Genomic DNA, 21,182 nt, shown 5'->3' with positions numbered 1-21,182 from the left:
GAATGATGGCGGAAGCTGTTGTCACCTCCTTCTAGGAAAGAGTTTGTCCTTCCCTCTGAGGACTCAGACTCTTTAAGACAAGAATTCTCTCGAAACCCAAGAAAACTGTGACCCGAAGACCCAGGAAGGACCCTGCTGAGTCCAAACACTAACGCTGTCCTCCTCAGTGTCTTTGATTACTTCGAGAATGCAGACGGCTGGTTTTCCAATAGTTGGCTTGTGGTTGTTTTTTTTTAACACGATAAAGGTATACTTGAAATGCCATCCTCCTAGATTGTATAGGACTGTTGGTTAATCCCGTGGTTCTCTCTAGCAAGCATTCACTGCATGTATACTATGTGGGACATACTGGGAATACAGAAACCAATATGTCTGCAAACCTTCTGCTGCTGTGTAAGGCTGTGTGCCCGAACTTGGATTTACATAATGTAGCATATGTTTAACATTTATGTTCCCCATAATATTTCTTTTAAACCCCTGCAAGCCATCTGCAAAGGACCCAGGGCAGCGTTTCACTTTCTGGATGTAATGGTCACGGCTCATTGGTTTCCACAGGGAGGTCACACCTGGGCAGCTGTATCAGTACCAAGTTCAAGCTGGAGCTGGAACAGAACTAGGAGAAGCCTCGCCTCCGCTGAGCCACATCCATGGAGCTCCTTACTGTGGAGACGGGAAGGTGGCAGGGTGAGTAGCGGGTACATGGGAATGTGTGAGCAAGGATGCCCTGCCCTGCCCTGAACAGGAGGGTTAATCTTGAGTTTCAGTTTGACTTGTCTTGGAAATTGGAGGCACTATGTGATTCTAGCATCAAACGAAATCTAGGACCTGGCAGTGATCTTGAGAGATCACTCACATCTTAGTTGAGGAGAAGCTCACTTTTATTTAGAGCTCACTGCAGGGTACTGAGATACTGGGGCTGATTCAGGGGGTGGCAGGCAGCTCTTAAGGTTTCAAAGGACAAGTGCTGACAGTGACTGAGGGAAGGAATTTATAAGGGAGAAGGTTATATGTCAGATGATGCTAAAAGACCAGGTGAGGGTATGTGTCAAATCAGTGTCCTGTCCCATACCCCTGACTAGCTGTGTGACCTGGGGAAAGTCCCTATAGTGTTCTGAGCTTCACTGGCTCACTTGACCACTAGAAGACCTGACTGCGGTGTATTTACAGCCATTCTGTAAAACTACCAAGGTAAAGATGAAATCACTACTTTGCCTTCTTAACACACCGTGTTCCTTTTTCTGTTTCCCTTTTGTGGTATCAGCCTAGGGGACTAATTCATGCCGGTTTGTCTGGGACTTTTCCAAATCTAGCACTGAAAACGCCCCCATGTCCCACCAGTCGCCCTGTATTAACCTGTCCTGAATGCTCGTCTGACCTGATATGTTCGTTGTATAGAACTGTGGCAGTAGGAGACCGGATGGCCAGGCGCTGTGATGTGTCTTAGATTCTGCATGCTAATAAGATGGCCTCTTTTTAATTTCCCAGACTGGGTGAAAACACATAGTATCCTGACGCCCTAATAGAAAGCAGTTCTGTAGCCTTTCTTGGGATCCCTCACATTGCTTAGCCATCACTGAACACTGCCTGTTTCTCCATCTTCTAAGATTTTAACCTTTGGTGTAAGGCAAACCTCGCCGATACCCCGACCTTGCTAGTTGGCTGCTACCTCTGCCTACCGCGGTCTCAGCTTTGCACCCTGCTTCCTCCGTCTCTGCTGGGCTCCTCCCTGGGACTCTGTGCACAGAGTAAGGCTGGCTGCTGTTGACGCTCTCCCTGCTCTGGCCACCTCTTTTGAAGTCTGCCACCCACCCGTTAAGGTGTTTGGGAGGCTTGGTTACCAGGACTACCCAGGCAGAAGCCTCCTTGAGCAAAACACTCTGCCCTAGGTGTCTCCCACCGCACTTCTCTGATGGTGGCCGCCTGGAGGCCCCAGGATGCCACCTCTGCCTGGGGGTCTGGGGACAGGAAGGGCTGAAGAGCCCTTCCCAACTTGCTCTTGCACCTTCTCTCCTGTGCCTTGAAACAGCTTCACCTGAAGCAGCATCTGCTTGGCTGCTGGGCCTCACAAGTTTCCTCGTTCAAACATTCCTATTTCCTGCCTGTATTCCCTCCCTATAAAGAGTCATAAATGGTTCACCACCCAGTGGGAAGAAACCTGTGAATTACAGCTTTGTCTCAGCCAGAGGCAGGGCCTCCACTCCACACACAGCAAGAAGGAGCCATGCAAATTGTTTAACCCACTGTTTAAAGCTTGACAAATGTATAGATTCAGTCTAAGGGGATCACAGATGCCCAAGAAGTCATCCTGAGACTAGTTATAATATATTTCTGTCACACTGGATAACACCGCAGTAAGACCATCAGAGCAAACACTGTGGAGGCCCTGGACTTGTGAGCCACATTTATTTGGAAGCGATCATCTCAGTCTGCCCATGTGGGACATCCAAGCCACGTGTGGAAGTGTGGCAAGTGCAGCCAAAAAACGGAATTTTATTTAATTTTAAGTAGTTTAAATTTAATTTAAAAACTTACTTGATTCAGTTATCAGAAAACCTTTAAATATATTTGGAACAACTTGGGTAGATGAATCTACTTTTCCAACAATAGAGTTTATGAAATCTAAATACAGATCAAGTGTTTGGACCCAGATGTATTGTAAGTGAAAAATACCCATCAGATTTCAAAGATGTGGGATGTGTAAAAGAGTGTAATGTGCTTTATTAATCATTTTCATACTGATTACATTACTAAAATGACACTATTTTGGATGTCTCGAGTTTGATGAAATGTATCATTAAAACTAATTCCGCCTATTTCTTTCTTTTAACGTGACTACTAGAAAATGAAAGATGATGTGTGTGACGCTCATCTTTCTGTTGGGTAGCAGTGCTTCAGCTGGCTTATCTTCCAAGAAAGAAGGAATTTGAAGTTTCCTTGATTTCTTCAATCATGTTGTTTTTCGTATCTGTTATCCTTTCTCCGTTGGCATCCTACCATTTAACACATTATTATATAATTATGTTCATAGCATGCTTTTAATTCGTATGAAAGCATTCTCATATCCAATAACTTAATCTTCACTCCATCCCTGTGGGGAGGCACACTTTAGACAATGGTTAGAGCTGTTAGTTATGTCCTCATCTGAAAGCACGTTAGCATGCCCAAACCCTTTGTCTACTGGAGTTAAAATATGTGTCCGTTTTGGTGCAAAGTCAAGAAGAAAAAACGGTAACCCTCCATCCATTTTACAATGGCCACATCTGTGTTACCTGTTTTGTTCCCATAACATGCTTCCTGTAGCCCTCAGTGTAAACTAACTCTCCCACCCCAATCCAAATTAGTCACCAGCTGTGTCAGCTTTTCAGGTTCAAAACAAAACGATGACATTTTTCTTCTCCCAGTATTTATTTCTCCCCTGCAATATATGATAGCTGCCACCAGGTGGTAGTAGGGAGTCAGGACCTGACGGGGCCTTAGCTTTGCCCTGGACGGAGACCAGGCAGCAATCAGGCTGCTGAGTCTCTTGGTATATAAAACAGAAGATTTCAAGCTTACAAAACCCTAACTTTAATAGCAACTGTGTCTAGATAGAATAAAACAATGAAAACACAAAGAAATATCATATAAAAGAGAATAGAAAACAGAACAACATATAGACAGGCAGGTTTCCTCCTCACCAAACCAGCTGTTTTTAAGATTTCACTCATCATAGGGCTGGCAGGCCTTTTCTAGCTTAATGCCATCTACCAGAAACCCTGGAAGGACCCCCGTGGATCTCCTAGATGTTTCTGAGACGTGAGCTACTCTTTATGTAAGAGCATTCTCTTAGCACTTGCTTTTCTCCAGCTTGCACTTTTTAATGTATAATGAGGGATTTTAATAATTTAAAAGAAAACTATTTTATGCTTGTGTGTATATAAGAATGTATGTTTTGACCTTCCAGGAGCCTGGGAGAAGAATGTGATGATGGGGACCTTCTGAGCGGAGATGGCTGCTCAAGGGCGTGCCAGCTGGAGGAAGGCTTCCACTGCGCAGGTGCATGGAGGACCACCACCTAGGCTTATGTCCTGTTTCTGCAGGCATCTCCGTGTCTTATTTCCATGAGCTTTTGATATCCTATAACATATAGCTGAATGATAACAACAATGACATTTGATGTGTCTGTGGTGTGCCAGGCGGGCACTAACTTTCATCTATAGTATCGCATTAAAAAAATTTTTTTTAATGTTTATTTTTGAGAGGAGAAAGAGAGAGAGAGGGCATGAACAAGGGAGGGGCAGAGAGAGGGGGAGACGCAGAATCCAGAGCAGGCTCCAGGCGCTGAGCTGTCAGCACAGAGCCCCCGCGGGGCTTGCACCCATGAACCGTGAGATCATGACCTGAGCTGAAGTCAGACACTTAACTGACTGAGCCACCCAGTCACCCCACCTATAGTATCTCATTTAATCCCTACATGAACTATGAGGAGATCAATCTGAGGCGCAGAGAGCTTAAATAATACGGGATTTGAACCAAGGAAGTGAGGTTCTAGAATCTAAATATAAACCACTGGGGTACACTGCCTCCTTGATTAATGTTACCAAGGATTGCCCTTGGGTCCTCATGTCTACCACCAAAACACCAGCCAAGCAGCACAATCAGAGGTTTTACATAAAAATCAGTGCGGGAAACATTCTAAGCCAAAGAGACTGCAAGATACCTCTTGGCGGCTGTGTTTCATAAGTAAGATAATGACTGTTGACGGGGAGTCCTAACACCGCTTAATCCCGGCAAATCACTAGTAATAAGTTATCACTAGGTGGCTTTGACTCTAGGTTCTTGCCATGCAGGAAGACCATCTAGGAAACTTCTCCCAATTCTGGTTAAAGACATCATCAATGAGCTCCTTACATGTAGATTATTATTATTATTTTACTCCCATCTGTATACGTTGCAGTGTTTCTGTGGTACATGACCATTCGCCAAAATTTTGTAAAGAGCGATGCTTTGAAAAATATCTTAATGCCTCTAAATCGCAAAGTAAAGTAGGATATGATTGTAATAACGTATAATTAAGGTGTAAAATACTGCACAGGACGCGCAAATTCTCCTGCTACCTAGAGTAGATTCACAAAATTATAGAATCTTAGGAGTCTTTCATCCGTCCATCTAACAAAACATAGGCAGTGCCCGCCAGGTACCACGAGTCTGATAGAGGCCCTGCTCCCTTCATGTGTGCAGTCTAACTGGGATTTGGAGTCTGGCCTCCTTCCCGTGTAGAAATCTCTCCTGCCAGTTCTTGAGAGAGAGGCCTCTAGCTTCTGCTTACATACTTCTAGCAGTGAAGGACACATCTTGAAATGCACCATTCTACTTAAGAATGGCTTTATCTGTTGCAATACGATCCTTCTCCTCTTCTCTGGTTTGGAAACTGAGGCTCAGAGCATTGTAGTGACTAATCCACAGGCACACAATGAGGCTCTGAAGGGCCAGCACTGGAGCCCAGCTTTCCTCATGCTTAATCAAGTGCTTTTGCCCTGCTATGAAACTACAGAGGATAATTTTTTCCCTGTTTTATTTGACTACCATTCAGATATTTGAAATGCCTCCCCATTATTCTCCTTTCCAATCCAAACATCCCCTCATGTGATTAGGTTTCCAGACCCTTTCCTATTTACCCTAACCTGGCATGTTTCATGTGGTCAATGCCCAGAAAGGAATTCAATACTCCAGATGTGGTCTGGCTGTACAGAATACACCGAACCGATTACCTCCCCTTTTCTGTACACAAGTATTTGTTAATGCCACCTCTGTTTGCAGTGTGAGTGTGTGTGTGTGTGTGTGTGTGTGTGGGGTAACATAACGGGCTCATTGAATACACACATACACACATACACGCACACATGTATTCTCTTAATGCTGTGTCTCCTCCAGTACAGCTCAAGCCTCCTTTAACTTAACAGTACACCTTGTTTTGTTTCTAACACCTTTGATCCCATTAAACTTGGCTCCTGTTTCCTTAGCCTCCAAATCCAGTAAGACTGCATCTAAGTTATTTTAACTTTACAGGATAAGGCTAAGATGATCCATTCCACAGTTAGACTTCTGTTTCGTTGTATAATATGCTCATAGCATGGCTCAGCATATAGTTATATTCCATTATTTCTCAAAAATTAGGATTGAAGGGACCATGGTGAAATATATATATTTTTAAATGGCCTGTTGTTTTTAGACGGACTTGAAAAAACAGGCAAAAATTTTAAGTCCATGGTGAAAAAAATAGAAGCAAGAAGAAATATTCACAGTGTTATAAATAGAGAAACAAGACATATATATATGTACATTATAAAATATAATATAAAATACATTTATATATACATAAATGCAAACATATATATTAAAATACACATATTTATGTACATGAATACATGTACATGTGTAAATACATATATATGCATATATATGAGAGAGAGAGAGAGAGAGAGAAATCATCATGGGAAAGTCATTCCAAATGCACATATATTGGCTTTGGGTTTGGGGGAGTGATTTGGGAAGGCCATGGGTTGGATGGAATGCAGGAGTTTAAAACCCCAAATAAGCTAGAACCCCATCCTGGGAACATTGGCTTATTCCTGGTAAGTAGAGACAGATTTACAGCAGAAGGGCCTTAGACTGGAAGAAATTGTGAAGGAAAATAATTAGTAGCTACATGTTGATGAGCCACTGAAAAAATTACTTCAGCATCCCTGTGGTATTGCTGTGAAGAATTAAAAATAACGAGAATGGTATAGTAACAGTGAATTTTAGTAATGATGTTACTGAATGTATACCTGTACATTGCTATGTTTCCAAATCTTGGTCCTGTCATCTTGTCCTATTACTTAAAGTAGAAATAGGAGATTAGAATCATGCCACTAATGTTAATTGTCCTACGTTTTGGTAGAAAACGGGACCAGAACTCACTAAGTGGCTTTCTAACTGTACCTCAGCTTTCCACACTTGAAGAAAGCTAGTTTACGTGTCTGTAGTTGGTACTATTCACTTAGGAGGAGTTATCTGGTGAGCAAGTATGGAACTTGTCCAGGGAATACAAGCTCACTTGCTAACACTCCAGCAGGTTTTCTTACAGATTCGCTCCTCACTTGTTTGCTCTTGAAGGCAGTGCCTCGGCCTCAGCTTGATAGAGACCCCACTGCGCCCACCTTCTGTGAGCCTGGCTCCAATCCAAACTCTATTACTTACGTATCAAGGGACCTGTGGCAAAATGTTCCTTATTTATGACACAAACAAAAAATGCACACCCCGCATGGTTGTAAGACGAAAGGAAAGAAGAGGCATGTAAGCCTTGAAAACCCAGTGCCCATATTGTCTCTTTCAGAGCAGTGGTGCAGTTAGTTGAGGAAACACGATTCAGCCACAAAGAGTAATAGAAAACAAATCCCTCAAATACTTTACTACTTCAAGAACCATGAAGGGGATCCACGTACATAGCCCATCATACCATTTCTTTAACTTCTCTTTCTTCTTTTACCTTCTACTCTTATATCCCCTCCTTCCCTCAGGATCTTGCTTAACGATGCCTTCAAATTTCTTTCTACCTCCAGCCTACGGTTACTTTTCTCTCGCTATTCTTTATTCACAAATCCCACTGCTTTCTATACCTTCTATTATAGAGATGGATTCTACTCCTCTCCCCATGAAGAATCCTTCTTCTTTAGGAAGGTGTGTGTGTGTGTGTGTGTGTGTGTGTGTGTGTGTGTGTGTGAGTGTGCGTGTGTGTGTGTGTGTGCATGCACATCGTTTTATCTGTATGTTTGGGGTGAGTATTAAGCTAGCTGGCAGTAACAGCATTTTCTTTTGTGGACTTGAGAAAAAAATGCAATGATTTTTCCATGACATCTATAAACACTTTTTGAAATGTTATACAATATTTCTTGCCAGGGGAGCCAAGCCTATGTTACATATATGAAGGAGATGGGATATGTGAACCTTTTGAGAAGGAAACCAGCATCATAGACTGTGGCCTCTATACTCCCAAAGGATATGTGGATCAGTGGGCCACCCAGGCTTATTCCTCTCATGAAGACAAGAAGTGTCCTGCTTCCTTGGTAACTGGAGAACCTCATTCCATGGTAAATCAAGTCGGAAGAATTGAGTGAAGGCTGAGCAGAATTGTAAAGGGGCTCTCTCTCTCACATGCTTTATGGGGGGGCTTACATTTCTTTCCTGTCTTTGACATCAAATTTAGTCCCTACTGAACTCGGAATAAGGTAACATTAAATGAAAAATTTCTGGACTAGCAATTAAATCTCATCTGCCCCACCCCGCCCCCCACACCTCCCTTACCCCACTTACCCTTACTAGTTTTCATCTAGGAACATTTGGCTGTACAATCACTGATTCCAAGGTACAGAGAAGCATCGCAAAATTAACCTTAGATGTACAAATATCAGAAATTACACTTGGGCTTTCTATACGGGAGAATTTATTTTACAAGAAGAAAAAGAAGTAGCAAAGAGTCAGAATGCCTGGATTACAATATTGAATTCACTGGTATTACTACTGTTATCACTAAATGAGGTTTGACAGGTCACTTAACCTCTCTGGGCCCCAATTTTCTCATATATAAAATGGGGATAGTAATAACTTTTGCATTTAACTCAATGGTTTATCACAAGGATCAAATGAAATTTAAAGTATATTAAAGATCAAAGTATAACTTGATTTAAAGGACTGTTATTATTGAAGAAATTCTAGAGCTAGTACTAAAAACAAATCCTCTGGTATACAATTTTCCATGAATATCCACCTAAATAAATAGGAGATCCTCCAAGGACTTTAAGGACTGACATCTATGAATTAGAGTTGAATACTGAAAAGAAGATTAAGGGCTTTGGCTTTTGGGTACTATTCCAGATGTATCCATTGCCAACTAAACTCTTCCATTCATCATAACAATAAGCAATACCATCATTTCAATGGAAGTGTGATTTAGCTCTGTTGGTATTTTAGGCCAGGATGAAATCATTGCATTGTATACTTCAGGAGACCCCCAGGAGGTTGAGAAACTAGCCAGGAGTTGGTGCTCTAGTTCGAGAGACTCCTTAAGGACCTTGGAATCTTCTAGATTCTAGCTCTTTCCATCCTTCGCTTGCAGCTTTCTTCCTCCTATTCATAAGATGACTCCACCAGGCATGAAGTCAGCATTTCAGGCAGGAAGATGGGGGAAGTTCACAGGAAGTACGTATACACTGAGTCTTTCCCTTTTTATTGGGAAACAATCATGGCAGCTTTTCTGGACGTTTAACACTATAGACTTCCACCAACATCTCATCGGTCACATCCAGGTCACGTCATCACCCTTTGTTGTAAAGGTCTCTGAGGAGATGAGCATTTATAACTGGATTTACTGCCACCTTGAACAAAATCAGAGTTTCCTAATAAGAAAGTAAGGGGAAATGGATATGGGGAGGCAGCTAGCAATGTTCACTACACTTCTTCAGTGAAATCTGGCATCTTTCTCAAGAGTTCTTGGTGCCCAGTGACAGGAAGCCAGGAAAGTCGGGAGATTCTGAGTTAGTAACAGCTCTCTGAAGTGGCTTTTAGTCTAGCTTGTCTATCTTCCTTAAGTATTAAGTGGAGAAATTTTCTGGTGTTTCTGTTCCCTGACTCCTTTACCCAGCTGAATGCTTAATGGTTTCTGACTCAGTAGCCTCACTCCTCGGACTGGTGGATCCTGCCCAGTAAGGATATAACCATCATCCTGGACAGACTTCTATGGCTAATTCTAGGAGCAGTTGCCTAAAATGTTCCAGGACTGTTCTTTGGGCAAGATATCTGGGTTGATGGTAGGCTGAGAGTTATCATGTGTGTTTTTCTACCCAGGTAAATTATATCTTGAGGTTAACAGAGAGCATCGAGGCATTCTTCTGCTTAGAGAAAAGTTTTCTGCCAATAGTGTGATCATTAGGCACTCAGAAAGAGAGGAAAACTTTGGTTTTGAGCTACAGAGTCATTGTATTTACTTCTCTCTCACCTTATACATTTAATTTTTGATTGAAATTACATTTCAGATTTGCACGTCATACCATCCAGATTTACCAGAGCACCGTCCTCTCACTGGCTGGTTTCCCTGTGTCACCAATGGAAACAGACCTCGGGATAAAAGGAGTGAGCAGACAGAAGGTAGCCTGGAGAGGGAGGAGGAGGTTTGGCTCAAAGTAAGTGAACCAAATGGTTGTTTGTGAAGGCTGTGGGTAGATTGTGTGTGTGTGTGTGTGTGTGCGCGCGCGTGTGTGTGTGTAAAGTGATATGTTGGATTGGCTTCTCGGGAAATTTCCTCTTGTTTTTCTCTGAGGTTTTATATTTTGGGTTTATTTTTCACCTCTTTTTGAATTTTGGGCTTCTTTCTTTGTAAGTCAACCCATTTACAAAGTGTAACATACACACAGAAATGTGCAAAAAATCAAAAATGCACAGATCAATACATTTTTAGAGAATGAACATCCTCTCTAACCACCACACAGATCAAGAAACAGAGTACGCCATCACCCCATAAATCACTCTTATTCCCCTTCTCAGTGATTTTACCACAGAGGTATCTACTCTTTTTAGTTCTATCGCCATAGACTATTGTGCCTGTTTTTGAACTTTATGTGAAGAACTTTACAGTACGTACTTCTTGTGTCTCATTCGTTCTTACTCCACATTTCATTTGCTAGAGTGCTGCTTCATTTAGCACTAGGGTTCATTTTCATTGCCATGTAGCATTCCAGTGTATGAGTACACCAAACTTGTGTGTCCATATTGATGAACGTTTGGGTTATTTCCAGCTTTTCTCTATGGTGTTACACATAGTTCTGCTATAAACATTTCTGTATTTCTTTTGGTGAACATATATAAACAGGTGGGTATATTTGGAACTGCTAGATCATTGGTAGGCAGATGAGAAGCTTTAGTAGATAATTCCAAGTAATCTTCCATAGTGGCTGTACTCATTCATACTCCCACCAGAGGCTAATGAGTATTCCAGATGCTTCACATTTTCATCAGTACTTGATATTTCAAGCCTTAATTTTAGCCATTCTGTTTGGCATAGAAAGGTAGTAGCCCCTCCATCATGTCAGTTGGATTTATATGTTGCCTAATGAGTTTGGTCTTTTAAATATATATTGGCCATTTCTGTATACTTTTCTTTTTTTTTTTCTCTCTCTTGGAGGTTGTATTCAAATCTTTTGCTCAGTTTTGTAGGGTTGTCTGTCATTGTCTTCTTAATTTATGTGATTTCTTTACAATTCTCTGCTATGAATTAGAGCTCTCATAATTTCATAAGCAGTGAGCCCCTGAGAATACTCTACCTCCATTAACTGCTTCCTGGCTTTTTAAAGTTAATACGATTTAAAAATAGCTAAATATTTACCCTGCCCAATGCTCTTCAGGCCTTTCCATATTTCTATGCTTTCCTCATTTTTATTTAGCATGAAAAAGAAATTCCATCGTTTCTTTTTATGTGAGTGTGCTGGCAATGTATTCTTTCAGTTTTTGTGCGGTTGAAAGTATCTTTATTTGACATTCATTTTCCAAGGGTATCTTTGCTTGGTATATAGAATTCTAAGTGGCCAGTTGTTTTTGTTCATCACCTAAAGATGTTATCCCAGTGTCTTTTCACTTTCATACTTTCTTTGGAGAGTTAGCTATCAATCTGCTATATACAACTTTGAAGGCAATGTCTTTTACTCTGTGATGCTTTTAGTATATTCTCTTTGTGTTTTGTCTTCAGCACTTTTACTATGATGTTCCAAGGCCTGTTTTTCCTTTGTAGATATCTGGCTAACGGTTTGTCAACCTAATCCTAATAAAAGCTTGGATTAGGTTATGAAATAACCTGGTTATTTCATACTGGTATACCTTCTGTTTTACTAATCACAACTTTTATTCCATATAATTGGCTGTTAAACTGTTTATTACATTATTAATTTCAGTTATTGTAGTTTTAATTCTAGAATTATTATTTAACTTTTTGTATAGATTCTCATTTTGTTTGAAATTCTTTATCCTATAGTTTATTTTAAAAATATATTAATCCCTATAATTGTAAAGTCTGTGCCTGATAATACGAATAGCTTGGTGACCTGAGGTCTGTTTATGTTGACTGTTTCTTCTCTTTATTTTCATTCATTTAGTCTCATTTACTTTCATATTGAATAAAGTTTTAACTAAATATTATTGTAGAGATTGTGGCTAATGATATCTTCCTTTCAAGACCACTTACTTTTTTTTTAAACATGTAGTAAGATTTGGGAAAGAACATCTTAATCCAATCAGTAATGAAGATGACTCAAATTTCTGGGGTGCCTGAGTGACTCAGTAGGTTATGTGTCTGACTTTGGCTCAGGTCATGATCTCACAGTTTGTGAGTTCAAGCCCTGGGTTGGGCTCTGTGCTGACAGCTCAGAGCCTGGAGCCTGCTTTGGATTCTATGTCTCCCTCTGTCTCTGCCCCTCTCCTGCTTGCACTCTGTCTCTCTCTCAAAAATAAATAAACATTAAACAAATTAAAAAGAAAAATGCTTCAAATTTCTGTATTAGTGAGCCCTGATATGTTTTTCCCCTTTTCCTTTTTTCCCCTTTTTAGGGGTCTCAAATAAAAGCTTGGATTAGGCCCTCCACCTGATAGTCTCTGAAGTACAATTTCTGTCTCCTCAGCAGTATGTGTCTGGTAAAAACTGTTTGGCTTTTTGGCCTCTCACCCACCAATTCCCGCTTAGTTTCTTATGCTCTTATTCTGCAGAGCTTAGAGTTTGAAAAAATACCTCAATGGCAAAAGTGGCACAGAATGTGAGGTTCCTTTCAATGTGGTTTCTTGCTTTTCAAGTCTCTTCAGTCCTGATTGCTGTGGTTGCTCTCACATGTTTTCATACTTTTTTCTTTTTTGGAGCATCTGGATGACTCAGTCAGTTGGGTGTCTGACTTCAGCTCAGGTCGTGATCACATGGCTTGTGGGCTTGAGCTCCGCATCAGGCTGTGTGCTGACAGCTCAGAGCCTGGAGCCTGCTTCAGATTCTGTGTCTCCCTCTCTCTCTGTCCCTCCCCTGCTTGTTTTCTCTCTCTCTTTCAAAATTAAATACACATTAAAAAAATAAAAAAATTTTCTTTTTACTTTATTCATATTTTATAATTATTCTTGACAGAAGTGTTTGTTCTATTATAAGCTATTTCCTCATAGCTAGAAGCAGAAGTCTCCAACTGGAATTCTTTTAATGTATGTCAGTTAACTACCATGTATATTTTATATTTTCGGTGTGCACCCTGTTTTTACTACAAATGATGTAGGGATATATATATATACATATATATATATATATATGACAAAAATCACAAATATATTTGGGAGTTAATATATCAAACCTATTAATAAAATTTAGTTTTTACAAATCCACTTAATACCAAATAAATTAGGAAGTGATTTCTAAAAATAAGCTCATTGGGGATTTTTTCCGCAAGTTTTCTGAGGGCTATAGGATTTCTGACTCTTTATTTATTTATTTTTTTTAGTTTACTTTAATCTTGATTTGACACACACATATGATTTGCATGTAGTGGATCAGAGACAAATTTATTGCACAAGTGAGAAACAACTATACTGAAAAACGTTAGCCTTGAAAATGTCTTTCCAAAATCCTTCATTTACTAAAATGCTACTTTCCCAACAAATTTCTCAATTTAGTCCTCGTTTACTGAGAACTTGTCTCTCTTAGTTTTCTTTGGTTTCATCTAATCTCAAACCAATACACCAAAATGTTAGGAATTTCTTTTATAAGGCAGAACATGTAAATTTTTATTATTTACAATAATAAGCACATTTTAAAAGCCACTATAGTTTACAAAGTGCATTCTCATGTGCTTTTTAATTTGATCCCGGCAGTAGCTCTGAGTTTGGCAAAGTAGTTGTTTTCCTATTTTATAGATGAGAAAAATAAGAATTCGTCTCAAAGTGCTTTTTTTACATTACTCAAGAATCAAATGGTAAAACTGAAGATCAGACTCATGCCTCTTGACTGTGATCGCATGTTTATTCCTCTATACCACGTTGCCGTATTCAGTCAGCACGCGTTACGCACCTGTTATATGCCAGACCCAGAATTGAACACTGGGGATAAACATGAGAACATGACATGAGCAAGAAAACAAATTAAAACATGTGGAATTGGAAGGAAAGCCCTCTTGTCTTCTTTTGTTGATTTTCTTCTAAATTCTTCAAAGACAATGTATCCATGGACCTAATTCATAGGATTTATTAAGTGCATATTATAACTCGAGGTGCCATTGGGGGATAGAGAAAGAAACAGAGGGAATGATTCCTTCCAGAAAGTGCTTTGAATCTCAGCAATACAGACAACAAATGAAGCAATCTGAGAAGGAGGTGCTGTTTGGTTACACAGAGAGCCCATCAACATATGCAAAATCATATGTTCGTATTTATTTTCATGGCTGTTCTAAAATGTTCCCGATTTGGAATGGTCTCACTCAGGCTGGACTGGTTAGCAATCCTAACAGAAAGTAGTTAGGTATTTTAAATACAGTATGCTTATAGTATTTTGAATATAATATTTAAAACATCAATTATAAATTATAGACCACTGCTGGAAACATGTGCTATGTGAAGCCTTTGCTGTGTAAAACCTAAAGCCTATAAACCATTATTTCCTTCTTTTCTTTGTTTGGGTTCAACTAGCCAAACACTGAGTATGAATCTTCAACAGAAAATGTATTACATACTTAATTGATTGGATTTCAAAGAGTCTGTGATACCACACAGTGGTGTGGGGACGGTGGTGGTTGAGAAACACATTTATTGATATTTTTTTCTGTTCCAGGTATCTTATTATTAATTTTCATACAAGCTCTCTATCAGAGATGTGATTTTACTCATTCTAAAAATGATTATCTGAAAACTCAGAGATGCTAAACATTTGGGATAACATAGTTAATAGAGATACAGATAAGATTCAGATTCAAATCCAGTTTATCCCAAAATGCCACGGTCCTTCCTCTATACCAGGAGCTGGTATAAAGAGCAAAATAGTAAATATTCTAGGGTTCATGGGCCATACAGTCTCTGTTACAACTACTTACAGCTCTGTTAACACTGCTGTTACAGAATGAAAGCAGCCACAGGCAGTATGTAAATGAACAAGCATAGCTGTGTTCTAATAAAATTATATGTAGGAACACTGAAATTTCATTTCATATAATTTTCACCTTATTCACATTGGTTTTCTTTGATTTTTTTTTCGACCATTGGAAAATGCAAAAGACATTCTTAGCTCACAGACCATACAAAACCAGGCAGTGGGTCAGATTTGGCCCATGGATTATAGCGTGCCCACCTTCACTCTGGATCACGTGTCCAGTTCATGCTAAAGATGTTGATAGACACTTGCCTTATTTCCACCTCATAACAGGGCCAATTTTAATTCTACTCCATAAACATTGGCGAAAATGAATAGAATACTATACTATAGAGAAGTTCAAAGCTGAATGAGTCACCATCTTTATCCTCAAGGTACATACACTGCATGGCCATGTTGCACAAATACTCCAGAAGACAAAATGTCATCAAGTCATATCGTACAGATACAGTAACTACAAAACAGACTCAGAAGGACCTGGTGACTGGGCATAGAGAGATAGAGATAAACCTTGTCTCATTGAATTCCCCCATTTATCCCATCTTCCACACTCCTCTACACACATACACATACACACACACACACACACACACACATTCTACGCCTTAATCATTTTAGTCATAACAGATTGCTTTCAGTACTGGAATACTCCAAGGTTTTCACATCTCCATAACCTTTCAGGTAGGGAGCTCGTGTTTTTCTTTCTCTGTAAGTGCTTTCTCTGTTTTGTGTCTCTGAGAAGCACATATTCGTCTTCTAAGATTTAGCTCATGGATTATATCTTTTATAGTCTGACCTTTCCCGAACCTCTTGCCCAAGCCCCTCTTAGTGTAATTGGTAACTTCTTCCTATGCGCCTCCTCAGCAGACTCTTCCGTCACAGCGTTTGTATACTTTGCTGTTCTCCTTTCTCCGTCTTCATCTGATGAACTCTAGGAACTTGTGGGCAGTGACCATGTATAGTCATGGTTTTATGTCAGGCTTTGAGCACAGAGCTTCCCTGTTGTAATCTTCAGAATGTTTGGCGATTGCTTGAATGAACGATGCCATGTTAGCTTTCGGCCTTGGCAATTGGGAGCGTAATGGTAACATAGTGGCACCCCCTCATCCATGTTTTCACTCTTGCAGTTTCCGTGACTGCAGTCAACTGCGGTTGAAAAGCAGGTGACCCTCCTCTGACACATCATCACAAAGTCAGTGGTAGCCTCAGGCTATGTCACAACGCCTGGGTCATTCACCTCACATGTCATCACGTAGACATTTTGTTATCTCACACCATCACAAGAAGAAGTACAATGATATTTTGAGAGAGAGTTATTCATATAATTTTTATTATAGTACATTGTTACAATAGTCCTATTTTATTATTAGTTATTGTTAATCCCTTACTGTGCTTAATCTATAAATTAAATGTCATCATTGGTATGATGTATAGGAAAAGACATAGTATAAATATAGGGTTTGGTACTATCTGTAGTTTCAGGCATCCCCTAGGGGTCCACTGGAATGTATCCGGTGACTGGGGGGAGGCTACTTATGACACAACACGGAGGTGCGTAAGTGGGACTGTGGGCTATGCTAGATTGAAAGGGGAGGAGACAGAGGCTAGAAACAGAGGCAGACTACCTCTTCCTCCAAAATTTTATAAAAGATGGGCTATAGTATGAGTGAAAACCACATCAAAAGAAATTTTTCAAAGATGGGGGGAAGTTTGATCATCTTCTTTGGTTGTGGCAGGTTGGATGCTTTAGGAGTAGATTCTGAGATGGAATTTAGGTGCTTGCTTCATCAGCACGTATACCAAAATTGAGATGGAACTTAGTGTGCCAGGTGTTTATTAAGGAGCGGCCTGGGTACCAACATCTGTGGAAAAGAAGGGAAGGAAGCGTGAGTGTGTGAAACGGAAAGTCGAGCAACCTCAGTGACAGCTTGACTGTCCTCTCCTGCAAAGAAATAATATGTATTATTACAAGGGACAAGTGGTAAGTGGAGTAATATGGCTGTAAGGTCCTTACACTATGGATAGTAATATTATTTGAATGTAGATTGTAGTAAGTTAGATATACATATTATAATCTCCAGAACAATCATTAAAAAATACACATATACACGAAGATTAATACAATGATAAAATAACTTGATTCACTCAAAAGAAAGCAGGAAAAGAGGAACGAAGAAACAGCTAATAAAAAACAAATACCCTCTGGCAGACTTAAAACTAAGGATGCTATTAATTACATTAAATTCAAATTGCCTAATAATGCCATGTAAAAGGTAGAGATTGTCAGTCTACATAACATGGAAAGAATTACATACCGTTTATGAAAACACACTTTATTATTTTTATTTAAAAAATTTTTAATGTTCATTTGTTTTTGAGAGAGAGAGAGAGGCCGTGTGAACAGGGGTAGGGGAGGGGCGAGAGAGAGGGAGACACAGAACTGGAAGCGGGCTCCAGGCTCCGCGCTGTGAGCACAGATCCCGACACAGGGCTCGAACTCATGAACTGTGAGATCATGACCTGAGCCAAAGTCCGACGTTTGGCTGAGCCACCCAGGCACCCCGAAAACACACTTTAAATACAAAGACATGCAGAATGAAAGTAAAAGTGAAAAATTGTATATCATGTGATCTCTAAGTGTAAGAAAATTTCTGTGCTATGTTAGTATCTGACAAAATAGAGTGTTACCGGAGGAAAATAGGGATAGAGTGTTAGTATCTGACAAAATAGAGTGTTACCGGAGGAAAATAATGGTAAGTGGGTCAATTTATCAAAAATGCTGAACAATCTTAATTGTTATAAAATTGAATCACCTAAGAACAGAGCCTCAAAGGAAATGAATTAAAAGTTGACAGAACTAATAGACAAATAGCCAAATTCATAATAATAATTGGAGATTTTTATCATATCTCTCTGTAAATCGTTGATATAACAAACAGACAAAAAAATCAGGACAAGTGTGTAAGATTTAAAGATCATTATCAGGTATCTTGATCTACTTGACATTCGTAGAAACACTACACTCAGCAACTGCAGAATGCACGTGGTACGTTCACCAAAATAGGCTATATACTAGGCCATAAAATAAGTCTTAGCGAATCTGTAATGATTGTAGTCATACAGAGTACATCCTCTGACCTTTACAGGACTAGATTTGAAATGAATAACAATATGTCTAGGAGATGTGCAATTTTTTGGTAGTCAAGCAGTATATTTCTAAATAATCCATAGGTCAAAGAAGGTTTTCTGGGGAAAATTAGAAAATATTTTGAGCTGAATGATAATGAAGCAACATTTCAAAATGTATGAGATATGATTAAAATAGTACTTCCAGGGAGATTTATAGCTTTATATGTCTCTGTTTGAAAAATAAGCAGTATAAAATTAATAATCAAAGTTTCCACCTAAATTAGGAAAAGATCAAATTAAAGTCAAAGTAAAAATGTAAAGGAACTAACAGAGAAAGAGGCGCAAAGTAGCAAAAACTCCTGTATCACCATTGTTATTTTACTTTCTCTGGAAATAGCAGCCAATGCTAGACTTTGAATTTTATACTTTCTGAGCTATAAAAGAAATGAAACGATAAAATGCAAAAGGGGGAAATAAAATTCAAATTATTTCCCCAGAAATTAAGTTGATACCTGAAAAGAGGAAACAACCCCCAAATTATTTCATTTAGTATCATAGTTTAATACGAAATTAAGATGAAAGCAAATATGCTAATTTTTAAATAGCAGTCAAAGAGAAAACATGATTAAAGAAAATAGTCCCTTTACAATAGCACTGACGGTAGTAAAATATCTAGGAGTAAATGTAAAAAAAAAAGAGGAAATGGAAAGATCTGTATGAAGAAGACAACATGAAAGCTTGAAAAATGAAGAGTCACAAACTGGTCTTGTACAGAAAGACTCAATATCCTATGAAGGTCGACTCTCCCTAAACCCCAGACTTTGCAGAATCCCAATAAAAATTCTCACGAAGTACTTTTAAGGAAAGACAAAGCTGATATTAATGTTTTTATGGAAATTTTACAAAAGTTTAATGGGGAAGGAGGCCTGACTCTGTCAAACATCAAAATATACCATTAAGTTATAATGGTTAAAATATCAACAAATAGACAAATCAGTGGAACCAGATGGCTCAGAAATACACTGAAAGAGAGAGACATCTATGTCAGCATGTGGACTTGAAATTAAAGTTGATATTTCCAAGACAAATGAAAATAGTGGATTCATTTGCACATATCCATGCATAAACATAATATTATCTAATTACCTAAAATGAGTAAATCTGATGTGAACAAAGTGATATCGTGATATTGGGCATTATTAGTGAGGTGGAGCATCCCTTTACAAAAATAACTGTCAGCCATTTCGTGTTCCTCTTCTATTAATTGTTGTGTAGATAAATCTATTAGTTTTTTCTAAGATTGCAAACATATTTTTTACTTTCTTACAGTTTTGCCTTTTGAAGTTTAGCATTCAACCTATTGAAATTTGTTTTTGTATTTAGAATAAGTAGGGCTCCCCTTTTTTCCTCCTATATATGAGAAGCCAATTTTTAATCGCAACCATTAAAACATTCCATCCTTGCCCTGATGATCTGAAGTGCCACGTTAATTATATACTAGTTTCTGGAATAGACTTTGCTACATAAGCATAACTCGTAGGGCACGTCCCCACCTTCTTCCGCTTTTGCACATATAAAAAAATTGAGTTAGCTATTCATTATTCATGAGCACTTATTTTCCATATAAATTTTAGAATAAGCCTTAGATTCTTTCTTCTGCCTCTTGAAAAACATACTGGTATATGTGAGCCGACCTTAATCAAACACTTGATACATGTCAATTGATAGGATCATATGAGTTTTCTTGTTTGATCTATCATTATGTTGAATCATATCGATAAGTTTTTTTTTTTTAGATATCAAGTTACTTTTGCCTTTGTGGAGTGAACCTGCTTGATTATTATATATTTTAAATATGCTCTTGGATTTTATTGGTTAATCTTTTGTTTTGGATTTTTGCACTTGTATTTATATAAGGAATTAGTTTGTTCCTCTTTTGAATATTCACATTACACAAGCCTCATAAAATTGATTGAGAAGTTTTCCTTCTTGTAGTTTCTGAAACCATCTGTATAAAATAAGGATTATCTATTCCTTCAAAATTAACCCACCTGTAAAACCAATTGGGTTTGGGGTTTTTTTCTTGAGGAAATATTTATGTTTGTCATTTAACTTCCTTTGAATTTTATTAATATGTTCAATTTCTCCTTTCCAATTTTGGACAATGGGAGATTTCCATACATTTACTAATTTCTTCCACGTGTTCAAATTTCGTGCTGATAGTTGTTCGTAATGTATTTTTATTTTGTCTCATCTCTGTCTTAGCTATAGTTACCCCTCCTTTTATATTGTATGTTTTTAAGCCTTCTGATTTCTCCTCTTCACTCTCTTGATTACTCATGTCTGGGTTTCTTCAAAGAACAATTTCTACTTTTGTTCATTTTCCTCTTCTTTCTAGTCACGGTTCTCCAAGTCATGGATTTCTGTCTTTATCTTTATTATTTCCTCTCTCCCTGTTATTCTGGATTCATACTGATGTTCTGTTTAGCTTCCTGTGTCAAACACTTGGATAATTTGTTTTCACTGTTCCCTAATGTTTCCCTCTAGGTACTGCTTTGATTTTAGCCAATAAATGTTGACATATAGGGCTTTCATCATTGGTCTACCCTAAGTATTTTGTAATAACTCATAACATCTTTTTAAAATCATGGATTCTTAATAGCATTTTATTTGTTTGTTTCTAGCATTGAGTTTTAGAGGATAACAACTTTTATGGTGCCAGCTCTGTCATTATTAAAGGGTTTTTTTTTCCTTCCTCTCTTGGTCCTACATTTTATTAGGAAGCACTTAAAGAATGAGCCTCCATTCATTCAGAAATTAAGGACCAGTCTGTATTAGAAATGTGTGCTCTCTATTAGCTGGTCCAAAAAGTATCTACCACTCT

General features: G+C 38.7%; 1 protein-coding gene across 4 annotated transcripts in view; it reads left to right on the top strand.

Moving 5' to 3' along the window:
- The window catches only part of PAPPA2 (pappalysin 2), a 274,087-nt gene that overhangs the window by 138,691 nt on the left and 114,214 nt on the right, over positions 1-21,182 (top strand). For all 4 annotated transcript variants that reach the window (XM_019425665.2, XM_019425675.2, XM_019425648.2 and 1 more), the window contains 4 exons: positions 556-684; positions 3,944-4,035; positions 7,921-8,111; positions 10,053-10,199. In XM_019425665.2, coding sequence (XP_019281210.2) covers positions 556-684; positions 3,944-4,035; positions 7,921-8,111; positions 10,053-10,199 — 559 coding nt within the window. The remainder of the gene's footprint in view (positions 1-555; positions 685-3,943; positions 4,036-7,920; positions 8,112-10,052; positions 10,200-21,182) is intronic.

This window comes from Panthera pardus, unplaced genomic scaffold, assembly GCF_024362965.1.
Source record: "Panthera pardus isolate Hobbes unplaced genomic scaffold, ASM2436296v1 HiC_scaffold_21, whole genome shotgun sequence".
Lineage (NCBI taxonomy): Eukaryota > Metazoa > Chordata > Mammalia > Carnivora > Felidae > Panthera > Panthera pardus.
This window is presented reverse-complemented; position numbering and strand designations above follow the sequence as displayed.